General features: G+C 47.4%; 1 protein-coding gene across 2 annotated transcripts; it reads left to right on the forward strand.

Moving 5' to 3' along the window:
* LOC114891163 (cilia- and flagella-associated protein 298) lies at positions 1-15,958 on the forward strand. Of its 2 annotated transcripts, XM_029215282.1 has the most exons (7): positions 1-491; positions 2,756-2,923; positions 7,207-7,274; positions 12,544-12,702; positions 14,408-14,539; positions 15,263-15,358; positions 15,650-15,958. In XM_029215282.1, the coding sequence occupies exons 1-7, from the start codon at positions 353-355 to the stop codon at positions 15,758-15,760; spliced, it is 873 nt and encodes a 290-aa protein (XP_029071115.1). In that variant the 5' UTR covers positions 1-352; the 3' UTR covers positions 15,761-15,958. The 2 variants fall into 2 exon arrangements, with proteins under 2 accessions (XP_029071115.1, XP_029071116.1); XM_029215283.1 differs by lacking the exons at positions 1-491; positions 7,207-7,274 and having other exon boundaries at positions 2,846-2,923; positions 15,650-15,948.
* Positions 15,959-16,265: the final 307 nt, after the last annotated feature.

A 16,265-nucleotide genomic window follows, 5' to 3' on the forward strand; every position in this document is an offset into this window, starting at 1 on the left:
ACCCACTTCCGGGAGCAGGGCTCGGCGAATCCGGCTCGCCGGGTGCGGGCGGGCCCCGGAGGCCTTCCCAGACTGTGTGGATCGTTGCTCGCCAGCACCTGCTCCCGGGAGTGGAGGGCGGGGTCTCCGCCCCAGCCTCGGGGTCTGACCTTGAGCGGCGGCCCTCAGACTTTCTTTGTTGCTCCTGGCAACAGCCACTTCCGGGAGCGAGTGCAGTTCCCCCAGCAACGCGAGCCCCGGAGCCCCGGAGCCCCGGGTTCCCGCCTCCCAGCGGCAGTTAGTCGGTCGGTCGTCGCTGTTCGCCGGTCCTTCCGGGCCTTCTCGCCTCCTCGGCGGGGCCTCCACAGCCACCATGGTTCTGCTGCACGTGAAGCGGGGCGACGAGAGCCAGTTCCTGCTGCAGGCGCCGGGGAGCACGGAGCTGGAGGAGCTCACGGTGCAGGTGGCCCGGGTCTACAACGCGCGGCTCAAGGTGCAGCGCGTCTGCTCAGGTGCGGCCCGGCGGCGCGGCAAGTTTGCCGGCTGGGTTGGGGTGGGGGCCCGGACCGCGAGGGCCCCAGAAGGGAAGAAGAAACTGGGCCATCTGGGACGAAGTTGGGCGGGACCCACGAGGCTTTCTTGGGCAGGTTGGGGCCGAGGGTCAAGTTTGTGAAGATTTGCAAAGATATGCGGCAGCCGGGCTTGAAATGGGACAGCGGGGTTCGCCAGAGATGCTTCAAGAGCTGGTGGACCGCGAGGAGAGGCTCCCGGAGCCGGCGGGGAGGGCGCACCCCAGGTTCTGGGAGCCGGGATTGGGGCGCTGTGAGCAAACCGAAATAGACCCTGTACAGAGGAGGCAAGAGGCACAGGAGGGAGCCGGAGGCTTGGGCCCAAGAGCCGGTGTAGTGGATTTCAATAAGTGTGAGAGGTGGCACGACCACTGGGCCGTTTTTTACAAGTGAATTTCCTATTTTGAGACTTTGGAGGTAGAGCAGTTTCCGGTGGTGAGCCCCCCACCTTTGGGATGGCCTTCAGAGGTGAGAAACAGTGAGAGAACCTCGGTGTTCTTGCCTCCCTTGGTGTTCCCTTCTCCAGGAAGCAAAGCCTGATTCTCCTGTTACAGTGTTTTGGTCACTGTCCTCTCGACACTCTGGAGCAGTGCCGTCCAAGGGAGCTTTCCCCCGCGATGGAAAATGTTCCCAGGTTGTGCTGTCCAGTAAGGTATCCACTAAGCACAGGGGGCCGTTGAGCACCACCAAGAAACTGCGTTTTTTATTTCATTGCATTTCAACTTAAATCCAAGTAGCCACGTGCAGCTAGTAACTGCCACATTAGGCAGCGCAGTACTTGACAGGATGCTACTCCAGGTGTGGTCTAGGGTGTGATTGTGTCTATGATTATACCACGTGATTTTTGTACCATGGAGAACTCCTTAAGCGTCGTGGTTTCTACCTTTATGGGTCATACGTATAGTTTCTTAGTAAAATTTACTGACTCCAAAACAAGCTCGATTAAGTGTTATTTTAAAATGAAAGCATTTGGGGAGAAAAGGGCCTCAACTTCTTTTTCTATGAAATTATCCATTGAAATGTGGTGCTGATTGTTCAGGCATGTTAGTGAACTTAAAACCCATTCATTTGGGACTTCCATGGTGGTCCAGTGGTTAAGCCTCTGCGCTTCCACTGCAAGGGGCACGGGTTCGATACCTGGTGGGGGAACTAAGATCCTACATGCCATGCAACGTGACCAAAAAAAAAAAAACCCAACCCATTCATTTAGTCTACAGTCCTTGTTATCAGCCGTGATTCAGGCAGGCCCCAGTGCTATGCCCACTGAAGACTGGGATGAATGAGACCAGCTCCTTGACCCCCAGATACTTACAGTCTGGTGGGGAGAGAGACAATATGTATCCCATAAATAGCCCATTAAGTTCCACCATTTGTTCCATAGTATCGTATTATTACAGGCCATCTAGTGTCTTCACACAGTGCTATGGGAAGACTTAGCTCCACCTACCTCTTTCATGTGAAAGAAAGAAGGGAGAGAGAGAGAGAAGGAAAGAGAAGAAAGAAAGAAAGACAGTTTTGCAAGGTTGAAATGTGGATTCGTTTTGGGGTGAATATATATGGAACAGGAAAAATATAAAGCATGCATCTGAATAGTGAACATGATACTAGAAAATCAAGATCTTGTCTCTGCCACTGTGGAAGGCCGTGAGCTGCCTTACATCCTCCCCAATGATCAGATGCACATAAATCCTTTATAAAGTATTTATATAAAGTTTTATATACAGTAGTTGAAGTGTGACCAGAGCAAGCCTCAGGTGATACAGCTGCAGATTAGGGAATATGAGGATGTTGATGACGGCCTGGCCTACCTCTCAAGGTTAAATTAAATGAGATAAGCTATGTGAACGCGCTTGGAAATCCATAACTCCCTATGTGGATGTGTATTCAGACTGTCAGTGAATTTGAATTTGTGCTCCCTGAGTGCCGGGAAGTATAACATAGCACAGTGGGTTAGAGCACAGAACCTGTAGCCTGTGAACGGTGGGTAAACACCCAGACTCTCTGCATCGGTTGACCTAGGACAAATTGGTGAGCATTTGTCAGAGGTCAAGGACAGGTCTGGCACATAGCAAGTGGCATCAGAGTGTTTGTTAAATAAAATAGCCAATGGGCAGGACCCCCGACCACTAGGGAGCTTACATTCCAATGAGGTGTAAGGTGTTATGATGATGACTACCATACATATTGTCTAACTTTCTCTTTTTAAGAAATGGAAGAATTAGCAGAGCATGGCGTATTTCTCCCTCCCAATATGCAAGGACTGACTGATGACCAGATTGAAGATTTGAAATTAAAGGATGAATGGGGTGAAAAGTGTGTCCCCAGTGCGGGTTCAGTATTTAAAAAGGATGATATTGGACGAAGGAATGGACAAGGTAATTCAGCATTTTTCTTCTCTCTGCATGCCTGAGTATAGCGATAAGTACGAAAGCAGTTCTTTAAGTTAAAAAATTGACCTCAGTATTTATATACAAACTTATAAAATACTGCACCATATAACTACTTGTAAAACACTAATCCAGAATGAATTAGGCGGAAAAGAAGGCATCTGTCTTCTTGCTCTAAGTTGCAGCTAGCTTTTAAATGTGATAGATGAACCATAAGAAATTACCATTTTTTGTTCTTCTTTCTCTAATTGCTTTAGGTGCACGGTTAGGGTGTTTATTCGAGATGTTTCCTGTTTCTTAAGGTGGGATTGTATTGCTATAAACTTCCCTCTTAGAACTGCTTTTGCTGCATCCCATAGATTTTGGGTCATCGTGTCTCCATTGTCATTTGTTTCTAGGTATTTTTTTATTTCCTCTTTGATTTCTTCAGTGATCACTTGGTTATTAAGTTATTAAGTAGTGTATTGTTTAGCCTCCATGTGTTTGTATTTTTTACAGATCTTTTCCTGTAATTGATACCTAGTCTCATAGCGTTGTGGTCGGAAAAGATACTTGATACAATTTCAGTTTTCTTAAATTTACCAAGGCTTGATTTGTGGCCCAAGATATGATCTATCCTGGAGAATGTTCCATGAGCACTTGAGAAGAAAGTGTATTCTATTGTTTTTGGATGGAATGTCCTATAAATATCAATTAAGTCCATCTTGTTTAATGTATCATTGAAAGCTTGTGTTCCCTTATTTATTTTCATTTTGGATGATCTGTCCATTGGTGAAAGTGGGGTGTTAAAGTCCCCTACTATGAATGTGTTACTGTTGATTTCCCCTTTTATGGCTGTTAGTATTTGCCTTATGTATTGAGGTGCTCCTATGTTGGGTGCATAAATATTTACAATTGTTATAACTTCTTCTTGGATCTATCCCTTGATCATTACGTAGTGTCCTTCTTTGTCTCTTCTAATAGTCTTCACTTTAAAGTCTATTTTGTCTGATATGAGAATTGCTACTCCAGCTTTCTTTTGGTTTCCATTTGCATGGAATATCTTTTTCCTTCCCCTTACTTTCAGTCTGTATGTGTCTCTAGGTCTGAAGTGGGTCTCTTGTAGACAGCATATATAAGGGTCTTGTTTTTGTATCCATTCAGCCAATCTGTGTCTTTTGGTGGGAGCATTTAGTCCATTTACATTTAAGGTAATTATTGATATGTATGTTCCTATTCCCATTTTCTTAATTGGTTTGGGTTCGTTATTGTAGGTCTTTTCCTTCTCTTGCGTTCCTTGCCTAGAGAAGTTCCTTTAGCATTTGTTGTAAAGCTGGTTTGGTGGTGCTGAACTCTCTCAGCTTTTGCTTGTCTGTAAAGGTTTTAATTTCTCCATCAAATAATGAGATCCTTGCTGGGTAGAGTAGAAAGTTAGATCAATGGAACAGGATAGAAAGCCCAGAGATAAACCCACGCACATATGGTCACCTTATCTTTGATAAAGGAGGCAGGAATGTACAGTGGAGAAAGGTCAGCCTCTTCAATAAGTGGTGCTGGGAAAACTGGACAGGTACATGTAAAAGTATGAGATTAGATCACTCCCTAACACCATACACAAAAATAAGCCCAAAATAGATTAAAGACCTAAATGTAAGGCCAGAAACTATCAAACTCTTAGAGGAAAACATAGGCAGAACACTCTATGACATAAATCACAGCAAGATCCTTTCTGACCCACCTCCTAGAGAAATGGAAATAAAAACAAAAATAAACAAGTGGGACCTAATGAAACTTAAAAGCTTTTGCACAGCAAAGGAAACCATAAACAAGACCAAAAGACAACCCTCAGAATGGGAGAAAATATTTGCAAATGAAGCAACTGACAAAGGATTAATCTCCAAAATTTACAAGCAGCTCATGCAGCTCAATAACAAAAAAACAAACAACCCAGTCCAAAAATGGGCAGAAGACCTAAATAGACATTTCTCCAAAGAAGATATACAGATGGCCAACAAACACATGAAAGGATGCTCAACATCACTAATCATTAGAGAAATGCAAATCAAAACTACAATGAGGTACCACCTCACGCCAGTCAGAATGGCCATCATCAAAAAATCTAGAAACAATAAATGCTGGAGAGGGTGTGGAGAAAAGGGAACACTCTTGCACTGCTGGTGGGAATGTGAATTGGTACAGCCCCTATGGAGAACAGTATGGAGGTTCCTTAAAAAACTACAAATAGAACTACCATATGACCCAGCAATCCCACTGCTGGGCATATACCCTGAGAAAACCATAATTCAAAAAGAGTCATGTACCAAAATGTTCATTGCAGCTCTATTTACAATAGCCCAGAGATGGAAACAACCTAAGTGTCCATCATCGGATGAATGGATAAAGAAGATGTGGCACATATATACAACGGAATATTACTCAGCCATAAAAAGAAACGAAATTGAGCTATTTGCAATAAGGTGGATGGACCTAGAGTCTGTCATACAGAGTGAAGTAAGTCAGAAAGAGAAAGACAAATACCGTATGCTAACACATATATATGGAATTTAAGAAAAGAAAATGTCATGAAGAACCTAGGGGTAAGACAGGAATAAAGACACACACCTACTAGAGAATGGACTTGAGGATATGGGGAGGGGGAAAAGTAAGCTGTGACAAAGCGAGAGAGTGGCATGGACATATATACACTACCAAACATAAAATAGATAGCTAGTGGGAAGCAGCCGCATAGCACAGGGAGATCAGCTCAGTGCTTGGTGACCGCCTGGAGGGGTGGGATAGGATGGGTGGGAGGGAGGGAGATGCAAGAGGGAAAAGATATGGGAACATATGTATATGTATAACTGATTCACTTTGTTATAAAGCAGAAACTAACACACCATTGTAAAGCAATTATACTACAATAAAGATGTAAAAAAAAAAAAGAAATTACCATTTTTGTAGGCAACAAGTGATTGAAAATTGCCATTTTCATGTGGTTCGACCTAATCGTTTGAGGGGATAATCATTGATAATGTATTGAAGGGTGTGTTTTGTTACAGTTTGCAGATCAGGGTTTATTTAGAGATTCTGTGTGGAAGGAGGAAATAAATGTCAGCCCAGCAGTCTCCACTCGAATTGAGGACATGTCTCTCTTTTGTACAAAGCAGCTTAGGACACACCAGAACACTGAAGAAATTCCTCTTGTTTTAGTATATGGTTGTTTGTGTGGAATTGGAAGGAAAAAGGGATGATAACCCATTTTGATAGCTTCTTATCCCTTTTAACCTGCATAAAAAACTCCATTTAAAAAACTATAGGGGCTTCCCTGGTGGCGCAGTGGTTGAGAGTCCGCCTGCCAATGCAGGGGACACGGGTTCGTGCCCCGGTCCGGGAAGATCCCACGTGCCGCGGAGCAACTAAGCCCGTGCACCACAACTACTGAGCCTGTGCTCTACAGCCCGCGAGCCACAACTACTGAGCCCATGTGCCACAACTACTGAAGCCCGTGTGCCTAGAGCCCGTGCTCTGCAACAAGAGAAGCCACCGCAATGAGAAGCCCGCGCACCACAATGAAGAGTTGGCCGAACTCGCTGCAACTAGAGAAAGCCCGCGCGCAGCAACGAAGACCCAATGCAGCCAAATAAATAAATGAAGAAAGTTTATCATGGATTCTTTAAAAAAAAAAATAATAAAAGACTATAATTGATCAGTTAACAAACACCTAAGTATCTACTATGCCCTTAAAACACTATTAGGAGCGAAAGAAATAAAGTGTCCGTATAAGGCCTTTGCATGCTCAGAAATTTTTTCTTTAGTATTGAAGATAATAGGAATTTCTAGTATTATTTCTTTTGAACTTTAACCTAGAAAATAGTTGGTTGTCTTCCACATCTTTTCATACCTAAACCCATTCTCAATTTGGAGAGATCTTTTGCTTTTTAGGAGGAATTGCATCAATGAAAAAACTAATGGTACTCGTAAGAAGAGTTGACAGTTTATTTTTACCAGTTCATTATTCATCTTTAACCAAGATTGTCTTAATCACTTTTATTTTAATACAGTTTTGTATTTCTAGTATTTTCAATGGCTATGTTATTTATTCAGCATATGAAGTTTGAAAGATTTTTACCTAATTTCTTACAGCCAGCTTTCCTGTATCCCTCATCTGAATTCCATTCTTGTACTTTCTCTCATCTCACTTCCTCCCTGACGCAGACAGAAGGGATTAAGATGTTTAAGAAGAGCTTTAAAGATGGCTGTCTCTCTCCCCCTTCCCTTTTTTATTTTCATAGCTCCAAATGAAAAGATGAAGCAAGTTTTAAAGAAGACTATAGAAGAAGCCAAAGCAATAATATCGAAGGTTAGCTTTTTAAATGAAGCCTTTCTTTCCTTTCCTTTTCTCCCTCCCTCCTTCCCTCCCTCTCCCTCTCTCTCTCCTTTTCTATTTCCTTCTTTCCTTCTTTCTTTCTTTTTCTTTCTTTCTTTCTTTTCTTCCTTTCTCTCTCTCTCTTTCTCTCCCCCTCCCTCCTTCCCTCCTTCCTCCTTCCAGAGGCAAGGGAAACAAGCATGTTCGGGGTGGGCCCTAGCTTTTCCTTTTCATAATTGTCCTCAATCCTCCCAGTTCTTTCAGGTCTGACAGAAATGGTTATCGGCTTGTGTAAATGTGGTTCACATATGAATTCATGCATATATGATTTTGTTTCCTTAACTTTTTTTTTTTTTCAGTTGAAGTATAGTTGATTTACAATATTGTGTTAGTGTCAGGTGCACCGCATAGTGATTCAGTTGTGGTTTTTCCTGATTATATTCTATTTTAGGTTATTACAAGATATTAAATATAAGTTCCTGTGCTATACAGTAAACCCTTATTGCTTGTCCGTTTTATGTGTTGTAGTTTGTAACCCTTAAGAACTAATGAAAGTGGAATGGGGAGATGCGAACGTTGTAACCACACGCTGGATCTACAGATACCTGACTGGCACAGCATGTGTTTATTACGAATTAGCTTTTTGTAATTGTCTTAAGTATTTACACAAAAAGTGTTTCATTGAAGGAGAAACATACCATTGACATGCATATACTGTGAGTCTGGAGGAGAATAATTTAAGGATTTTTCAAGAATTGAATGTTTTTATCAGTCACTTTTGTTTATGTGTTGCTAGTACTAGTTGCTCCCACCCGCCACTGCAGGCCTTCTCACTTGATAACTGCTTTTTCTTCTGTTCCTCTCAATGCACTGGGCATAACTGTCATTTCTAAACCAACATTTCCCAAGTTCTTCAGGCTCTTAACTAATCCTTTAAGTGCTTCAGGAAAGGCTGCCCTTCTGCCTGTTAATATAGGAAAGACTGGGAAAGCCGACAAGGAAGGCTTCGGTTTGATCCAATGTTTGCAAAATGCATTTGACTGCAGAACCTTTTTTTAAAAGGATAATAGCTTGTAACATCTAGTCAAATGGGCACATCTCAGAGCACGTTAGGAGAACAGTGGCCTGGACCCTGCTCCGCCCCCTTCACTCCCCACTCTTGCTTCTGTGGGTATCCTTCCTATTCATTTGTATCACTTCTTCCCTTTGCCTGTGTGTCTTTTTACATAGTCATGTCATAGTTGAGAGAGAGAGGTTTCCCAGGGGCTCCAGTCGCTTTGCTGCAGCGATTTTCCCAAAGTTGCAGAGCTCCTGGGTTGCCAGGCCTCACTTCTCACCCGGGGCTTCCACGCTGCTTCCCAAATGCAGCCGGCGTCGCTCTCGCCTCCCTAGACCCTGCCCTGCGTGGGGCACTTAGCCCTGTGGGTCAGAACCCACTGGGTGAGCAGGGAAGGAAGAGTTCAGGTCCCAGCAGCCCCACTGTGACCAGTCCCTTGGCCCTGGGACTCTACCTCCATTGCTCAGGTTCCTCAGGGGGAGAGTGGAAGACGGTGGAATATCGAAACTGGGGCTCCTTGGGGTGGGACGATGGTGTCCATGCCGCCTCTCTTCCTGGGACCCACCCTCTGCTGTGAGCGGGAGACCAGGACAGCGGGGAATCTCTGTCGTCCTGAGGCCGCACCGTGAGTTTCTCTGTCACCCAACCATGGCATCTGGTGGGGAATCACCGCCCTTGACAATGGTGGAGTTTTTGTAGAAAATGACCCCGTGGCTCCCCCTTTCTGCATATATTGGTAGTGGGGGGTGGAGCCCTCTGAGTGGGACAGCTTCCCTCCGGTGACCCCGGATCCGGGAGATCTTCACACCGTCTCTACGGCATGTGCCCCTCATGGGAAGGCCTGATTTATTTTTTGAGGATTTATGACTTGGAAACAATTTCATAAGCCGCACTGGGAGTAGGTAAGGCAGGAATATTACCTCCGTCTTACAGATGAGAACGTAGGTTTAGAGAGTTTAAATCTGGGCCTCCAGGGCATTCTGCCTTCCCTGGGGTGCATCAGCTTCAGGCCACGGGTGCTGCCTGGCCCCCTGGCCCCCCGGGACTTGGGCATCCACACTGATGATCCGTGTTGTACCAGGTCACGGGACTCCTGCATTTCCTCGGAAGCGAGGATTTTCATCTCCCTTCTGTGTCACTTGCCTACAGCTCAGTCAGGTTATAACTCACAGTTACTCAGAGCGGTTCCGTCTCAGATGTGGGCCCTGATGTCGCCCTCGTAGTGCAGGATCCTCCATCCTTCCCTGCCCCCGCCCTTGCCCCCCAGCCCCTTGTCAGCGTGCCGAGGGTTCCCGATAACCCCTCTCCCCTACCTTGCCTCCCAGCCCAGCGGGGCCCGAGATGGCCTCTTCCTGGCTCCAGGTCTCTGCGTGGCCCGTGCTCCTGTCCTGACCTCCTTTGCTGAGCAAGCTCTGACCTCATGGGGACTGCGGGCCCGCTGGCCCTCCCCCCAGCCTGTCTCAGACCCTTCCTCTCCTTGGGCTCCTGCCCTCTCACCTTCTCCGTGGCAGATCTGCCTCCTGCTTTGGCAGTGAGGTCGAGGCCGTCTGGCATAAGCCCTCGGTTTTCTGTCCCCCCTGCAAACTGTCTCTTCCTGCATCTCTCTCGTTCTTCCCTCGAAACTCCGACCAGTGTCTCCTGCCCCTGGGCTCTCCCACTTCCGCTGCATCCCCCACTCCAGCTGGTCTGCATCCCCCCTTCTAGAAACCCAGGAGGAATAATGCCTTTAGTCTCTCCTGTCCTATGGCAGCATCTACTCTGTAAGCACACTCGGGCCTCTTTCCTTAGCCTGAAATCAGTCCTCTGCAGCTTAACTTTCCACCTGCCCCCCCCAACACTCGCCTCCCCCATCTTCCCACCCCCAGCAGCTTTCCCGAAGGAGAGGCCCCCAGATCCTCGGGCCAGATGCTCCCGGGTTTCTCAGAACCTGGCCTCTGTTTTCTTCCACCACAGAAATGGCCGCCTCAGGGCCAACAGTGACCCCCCCTCCTGCAAATTCAGGGGCTTTTCCCATCTGACTCCTGGAGCCCTCTCTGCCTTTCGACCACGTACATGAGCCTCCTCTATCCTGGTTCCCTCCCGGCTTCCTGGTTGCTGTTTTCTCTGGCTCTTGCCTCTTAAATTTGGTGTTTCTCAAAGTACTTTATCCTGAATCTCTTCTCTTTTCTTTCTGCTCTTTCTTCCTCGGCATTTTATCTTCTCTGCCAAATACAGATTCCACTCTCCACAATAACTCTCAAATCTCTGTCCTCTACCCCAGCATCTTCCTTTACTTGCAACCTGAGTTTCCAGCTGGTTTCTAGAAGGTTCTACCTGAAAGTCCAACCAGCACTTCAAACTCAAGTTTTCTAGACCTGAGCTCATTGATTCCTCTGCCCTGTGTTCTTTACCCAAGAGGAAGCACTTCCTGCAGACTTTCCATTTCTACTAAGAGCCACTGCTGTCTCGGTTATCCAGGCTCAGTGTCACCTTCGTCACTTCCTCTCTGTCACCTGTATGCCTTAAGTCTGGTCCTGTACCGTCCACTCCCATGAATTTAAGATGCATCTTAAATCCAACCCCTCGTTTCATATCCACGGTCACCACTTTATTTAAGGCTCCCCTGATAGCCTTTTTTTTTTTTTTTTCCGGTACGCGGGCCTCTCACTGTTGTGGCCTCTCCCGTTGCAGAGCACAGGCTCCGGACGCGCAGGCTCAGCGGCCATGGCTCACGGGCCCAGCCGCTCCGCGGCGTGTGGGATCTTCCCGGACCGGGGCACGAGCCCGCGTCCCCTGCATCGGCAGGCGGACTCTCAACCACTGCGCCACCAGGGAAGCTCCCCTGATAGCCTTTGTGTTCAGACACCAGCTGGGGGGCCTGCAACTCAGCTCTGACACTAACTACCCAGAGCTGGCACGGACCCCGCAAGCTAAAGGGTGAGATCCTCAGCCAGACTTGCCCGACTTCAGGCACCAGGTGACCTGCACTCTGTCTGGTTTGGCTGCAGATTTGGAGGTTCCCACCACCCCACTTCAGGTTCAGTAATTTGCTTGAATGACGCACCGAACACGCTGCAAGTGCTGTATTTCCTATTTTGTTATAAAGTTTTGTTATAAAGCATACAACTCAGAAACCGCCGGATGGGAGAGACCCATAGAGCAAAGTTAGAGCCAGGGGCAGGGGGTGCAGAACCTCCGCGGCCTCTCCTCCTCCGTGGACCCTGGGTGCACACCTTCAGTGTGCTCTCCATCCAGGAGCTCCATTGAGCTTCAGTGTCCAGAATTTTTATCAGGGTTTCATTGTGTGAACCTGATTGGTTAAATCAGTGGCCACGTGACTGAGCTCCTCTCCAATCCCCTTCTCCAGAGGTGGTGATGATGGGGATGCGGGGAGGGTGTCTGAAAGCTCCAACCTGCTAGTCCCAGCTTGGGCTTCCTGGGGAGGCCACCCCTCCCCAAACTATCCAGGGGTTCACATGGATCACCTCGTCAGCATGAACCCAGGTCTGGTCAGAGGGGGCTGGTTAGGAATAATGACAACCCTATCACTCAGGAAATGCCAAGGGTTTTTGAAGCTCTTCGCCAGGAACAGGGGGCAAAGACCAGATACACTCTCGATTACGTCATACCTTTCTCTGCACTCTTCAGAGCCTGCTACGTGGTCTGCCCCCGCCCGGGTCCATTCTACAACCGCTGCAAGATGAGTCTCACAGCGTCACCACTTCTTCCCAGATGAGCCACTCGCTGCCCATCGCCTCACTGTCAATGCTAACTCCTCAGCCTGGCGTTCACGGCCATCCCAAAACAGGCTCCAGCCTGGCCGGCCAGCAGTGCCTTCCCTTCCCCGAGCTGCGTGGGCTGCTAGCTGTTACCTGCTTTTCTTTGCCGTTGCTCGTCCTGAAGCACTCTGTTCCCTGAGATGCCGTCCCCTCTGCCCTGTTTCCTGATGCCCTCTCGCATCTGCACCGCTGGACTGGGGTTCCTCCCCTCAGAGTGTCCTCTGCACTTCATCCCTCTTGGTGCCGCTCGTATCCTGCCTTATAACCTAGGTCGAGGTGGCCGTGGCTCAGCCCCAGAAATAGACGGTAGTCACTTTGGTAGCGAGCGCCGTCTGATTCTTTCTGTCGCTCTGGCAGTGTCTGGCCCGGGTCTTGTGCAAGAACTTGATTGAGATTTGTTGAATTGATCAGCCGCATCACAGATAACAATGCCTGTAATCATTTTCAGAAACACGTGGAAGCCAATGTCTGCGTTACCCTGGAGATGGTGAAAGACGCCTTGGACCAGCTTCGAGGTGCAGTGATGATTGTTTATCCCATGGGGTTGCCGCCATACGACCCTATCCGGATGGAATTTGAAAATAAAGAAGATCTGTCGGGGAGTCAGGTATGTGGCTCTTCGGGTTTCTTCCAGGTGAGTTCCTTCCCTCCCCCAGCCCCCAAAGAGCAGCAGCCCCTCCGATTTGACCTTTCTCTGCTGATGTAGTTTGTTGCTTCATACACAGCTTTCCATTTTGCTAGACTAGGCTTCAGAGCAGAGCTGTGAATTCAGGGGAGGACCCCGAGGACGTGCTCCTGGCTGAGGGCTTGGCCCCCACACACAGGGGTGGCAAGAGACAAGGGAGTAACTGAAAACAGTCCCATTTTCTTTGACCACTGGGAAGCCAAAACCCTAATTTGTGCCTATTTCTACCCAAACGTATCGGTCCCTTTGCATGGAATTTTGTGTTCTAGCCTTATCTCTTTTTTTGTCCCCAATACATTTATTTATTTATTTATTCGTTCATTCATTCATTCATTCTTGGCTGCGTTGGGTCTTTGTTGCTGCGCATCGGCTTTCTCTAGTTGTGGCGAGCAGGGGCTACTCTTTGTCGCGGTGCACGGGCTTCTCATTGCGGTGGCTTCTCTTGCTGCGGAGCATGGGCTCTAGGCACGCGGGCTTCAGTAGTTGTGGCTCGCGGGCTGTAGAGCGCAGGCTCAGTAGTTGTGGCGCACAGGCTTAGTTGCTCCGCGGCACGTGGGAGCTTCCCGGACCAGGGCTCGAACCCGTGTCCCCCGCATTGGCAGGCGGATTCTTAACCACTGCGCCACCAGGGAAGCCCCTAGCCTTACCTCTTGCTCCTTATTATTTTCTTAGCTTTATGTTCCACTTTCCTTTGTTTTTCTCATTTTTTCATTCCTTATCCTGTGGGACAGTATCTTTTTCTCTGAGCCATCTTAAATAGGCAGGATATGCAGAAGCAAACGAACGGCCCCATTATACCTATACAGCTCTTCCTCAATTTATGATGGGATTATGCCCCAACAAACCCAGCATAAGTTGAAAATATTATAAGTTGAAAATGCATTTAATACATTTAACCTACCAAATATCATAGCTTAGCCTAGCCCACCTGAAACGTGCTCAGAACACTTACATTAGCCAACAGTTGGGCAAAATCATCTCACACAAAGCCTATTTTATAATAGTGTGATTTATTGAATACTGTACTAAAAGCGAAAAACAGAACTGTTGTCTGGTACGGACAGTTGTATCGGTTGATTACTCTGGCGATCACAAGTTACTGCCGTTGCCCAGCATCACGAGAAAGTCTCATACTCTACGTCACTAGGCCGAGAAGAAATCAAAATTCAAAATTTAAAGCATGGTTTCTACTGAATGCGTATCACTTTCACACCATCATATAGTCAAAAAGTCATAAATCGAACCATCGTAAGTCAGAGGCTTTTGTATTTAAACACCCAGCAGGATCCCCGTATTCTTCCCTGGCAGTAACCTAAAAATCCATCTAAGACAGACCTTATATCATGGATGAGGGTGCAAATGAGATAGGATACCCGCCACCTTCCAGAAGTGACCTGAGTCAGGGCATGAGTTAAAACTAACAGGGAAGGTGCTGAAATGAGTGAGGGCTTTGAGTAGGGGGCATTAGTGCTGCCCGTGGGGGACGGCAGGGGAGGGCAGGGTGCTGGAAGCCTGTCCCACTTCCGATGCTGGGAGGGGCATTGGCCAGGCTCCCTGCCCACAGGGCCGGGCCACACCCTTGGCCGTGTCCTGACCACCTTAAAGCTGGTTCTTGCCGTGAACCCAGGCAGCACTCAGCGTCATCACAGAATCAGAGGCACAATTGTGGTGGGCAGCAAAGGAGCTAAGACGAACAAAGAAGCTTTCGGACTACGTGGGGAAGAATGAAAAAACCAAAATTATCGTCAAGATTCAGCGGGTAAGTACTTTAACGTGTCACTCTTTTTCGCTTACTTGCAAACTGATAAAACTTTACATTAAATCTGAAAGATTTAAACTCTTGTGCAGACACTTTAATCCTGCCGGTGCAGGCTTAAAGTCAAACTGTCCTCTTTATGGAGCAACAAAAACATGAAGGAAATATGGATCGATGGACGGTATCTGGAGTTTGTTTTAATTGGGGGGAAAGGAGAGTATGCTGCATTCATTTCAGCTTTAAAAATGGGGCTTACAAGTCACTAAAAATGTTTCTTGAATTGAAAAATACAGCCCAGAGCACTGATCTCAAGTTTTCCTAAGTGCTGACAGTCTGTGAAAGAGGTGGAGAGCTGGAGACCTGTAAGGACTTCGTGTGGAGCCGTATACCTGCAGGCTGCTTTGTTACGTGCTCTCTCCTAAATCATCTCTCTATAGTTTGGGGGCAACAGGGTCCCCCCACGATTATCTCTACCCCTCCCTCACTGGACCTGCAGTGGCTGACTTGGGAATGGCTGTGACCAACACAGCACCACCCAGCCTCCACTGTGAGGGCCCAGGGCCAGAGCGAGACTCCCCTTGTGATTCGCTGTGGATGATCAGAGATGCATGACCTGTTTATCTTTAGCAGTCGGCAAAGGCAGTTGTAAGGCGTGAGCTGTAACTTCCTGGGTCGGCCTTATAAGAACGCCTCAGTCCGCAATTTGCTGTCCCCCCGCCTTTTCAGAGGGGGCAAGGAGCTCCAGCGCGAGAACCCATCATAAGCAGTGAGGAGCAGAAACAGCTGATGCTCTTCTATCACAGAAGACAAGAGGAGCTCAAGGTACCGTGTGACTGATGGATTCTCAGCTAGCTGGCGCCTGGGGCGTTCACCCCCTCACCCCCAGGCCTTACTCTGGGCACGGGGGTAGCTCAGGGGGCTCTGCAGGATGTGGTGAGGGCACCTCCTGAGCTTCAGCCTCGCCAGGGCTGCGGGGGCCCTGCCCGGTGTCCGCCTGCCTTAGGCTCTGGAGGTGTCCTGCTTCTGGGGACGTGGGGAGCAAGGAGGTTGGTCGTGGGTTCTGCAGAACACTTTCCTGAAATGCCTTCCTGAGCAAAATACGTTTGTGTCCAGAAACTGGAAGAAAATGACGACGATTCCTGTTTAAATTCTCCGTGGGCAGATAACACTGCTTTGAAAAGACATTTTCATGGAGTAAAAGACATAAAGTGGAGACCAAGATGAAGTTCACCAGTTGATGAAGCTTTCTAAAATATTAGCTCACCTTTCTTTTGGCAAAATAATAATAATAACTAAAAAGGACACCCATAGCTCTCTTTGAAAGTTGTTGAAATTTCTGGTTTTCCTAGTTTTTTCAGTTTGAATTTTTAAAATAAAAGTTATTCAAGGTTTTAGAACTTAATAAACACATCCTCAAAAGAATCCGCCTAAACTATTTTTATTTCAGGACGACTATCTACTAATCTGAGGTTTTTCTTTGGCAAACTACTGAAGATATAGTTACAAATATATTTTGCTTCCTGACTGCTTTATTTTATATTCTCATAACAGCTGCTGTATTGCAGGAGGTTGAAAGTACCTTTTCTCCCAGGGATCTGCTGTGAAACTTGGCTGTCAGTGGCCACTAGAGGCCGCCCGTCACTTCCTTACCCGCATTCTTCCTGGGCCCTCCCTGTGGAACTGTCAGAGGCCCAATTCTCAATCTTGTTTCAGAGACTGGCAGGGGGTC

Source organism: Monodon monoceros, unplaced genomic scaffold, assembly GCF_005190385.1.
Source record: "Monodon monoceros isolate NGI ecotype Baffin Bay Population unplaced genomic scaffold, NGI_Narwhal_1 Super_Scaffold_11, whole genome shotgun sequence".
Lineage (NCBI taxonomy): Eukaryota > Metazoa > Chordata > Mammalia > Artiodactyla > Monodontidae > Monodon > Monodon monoceros.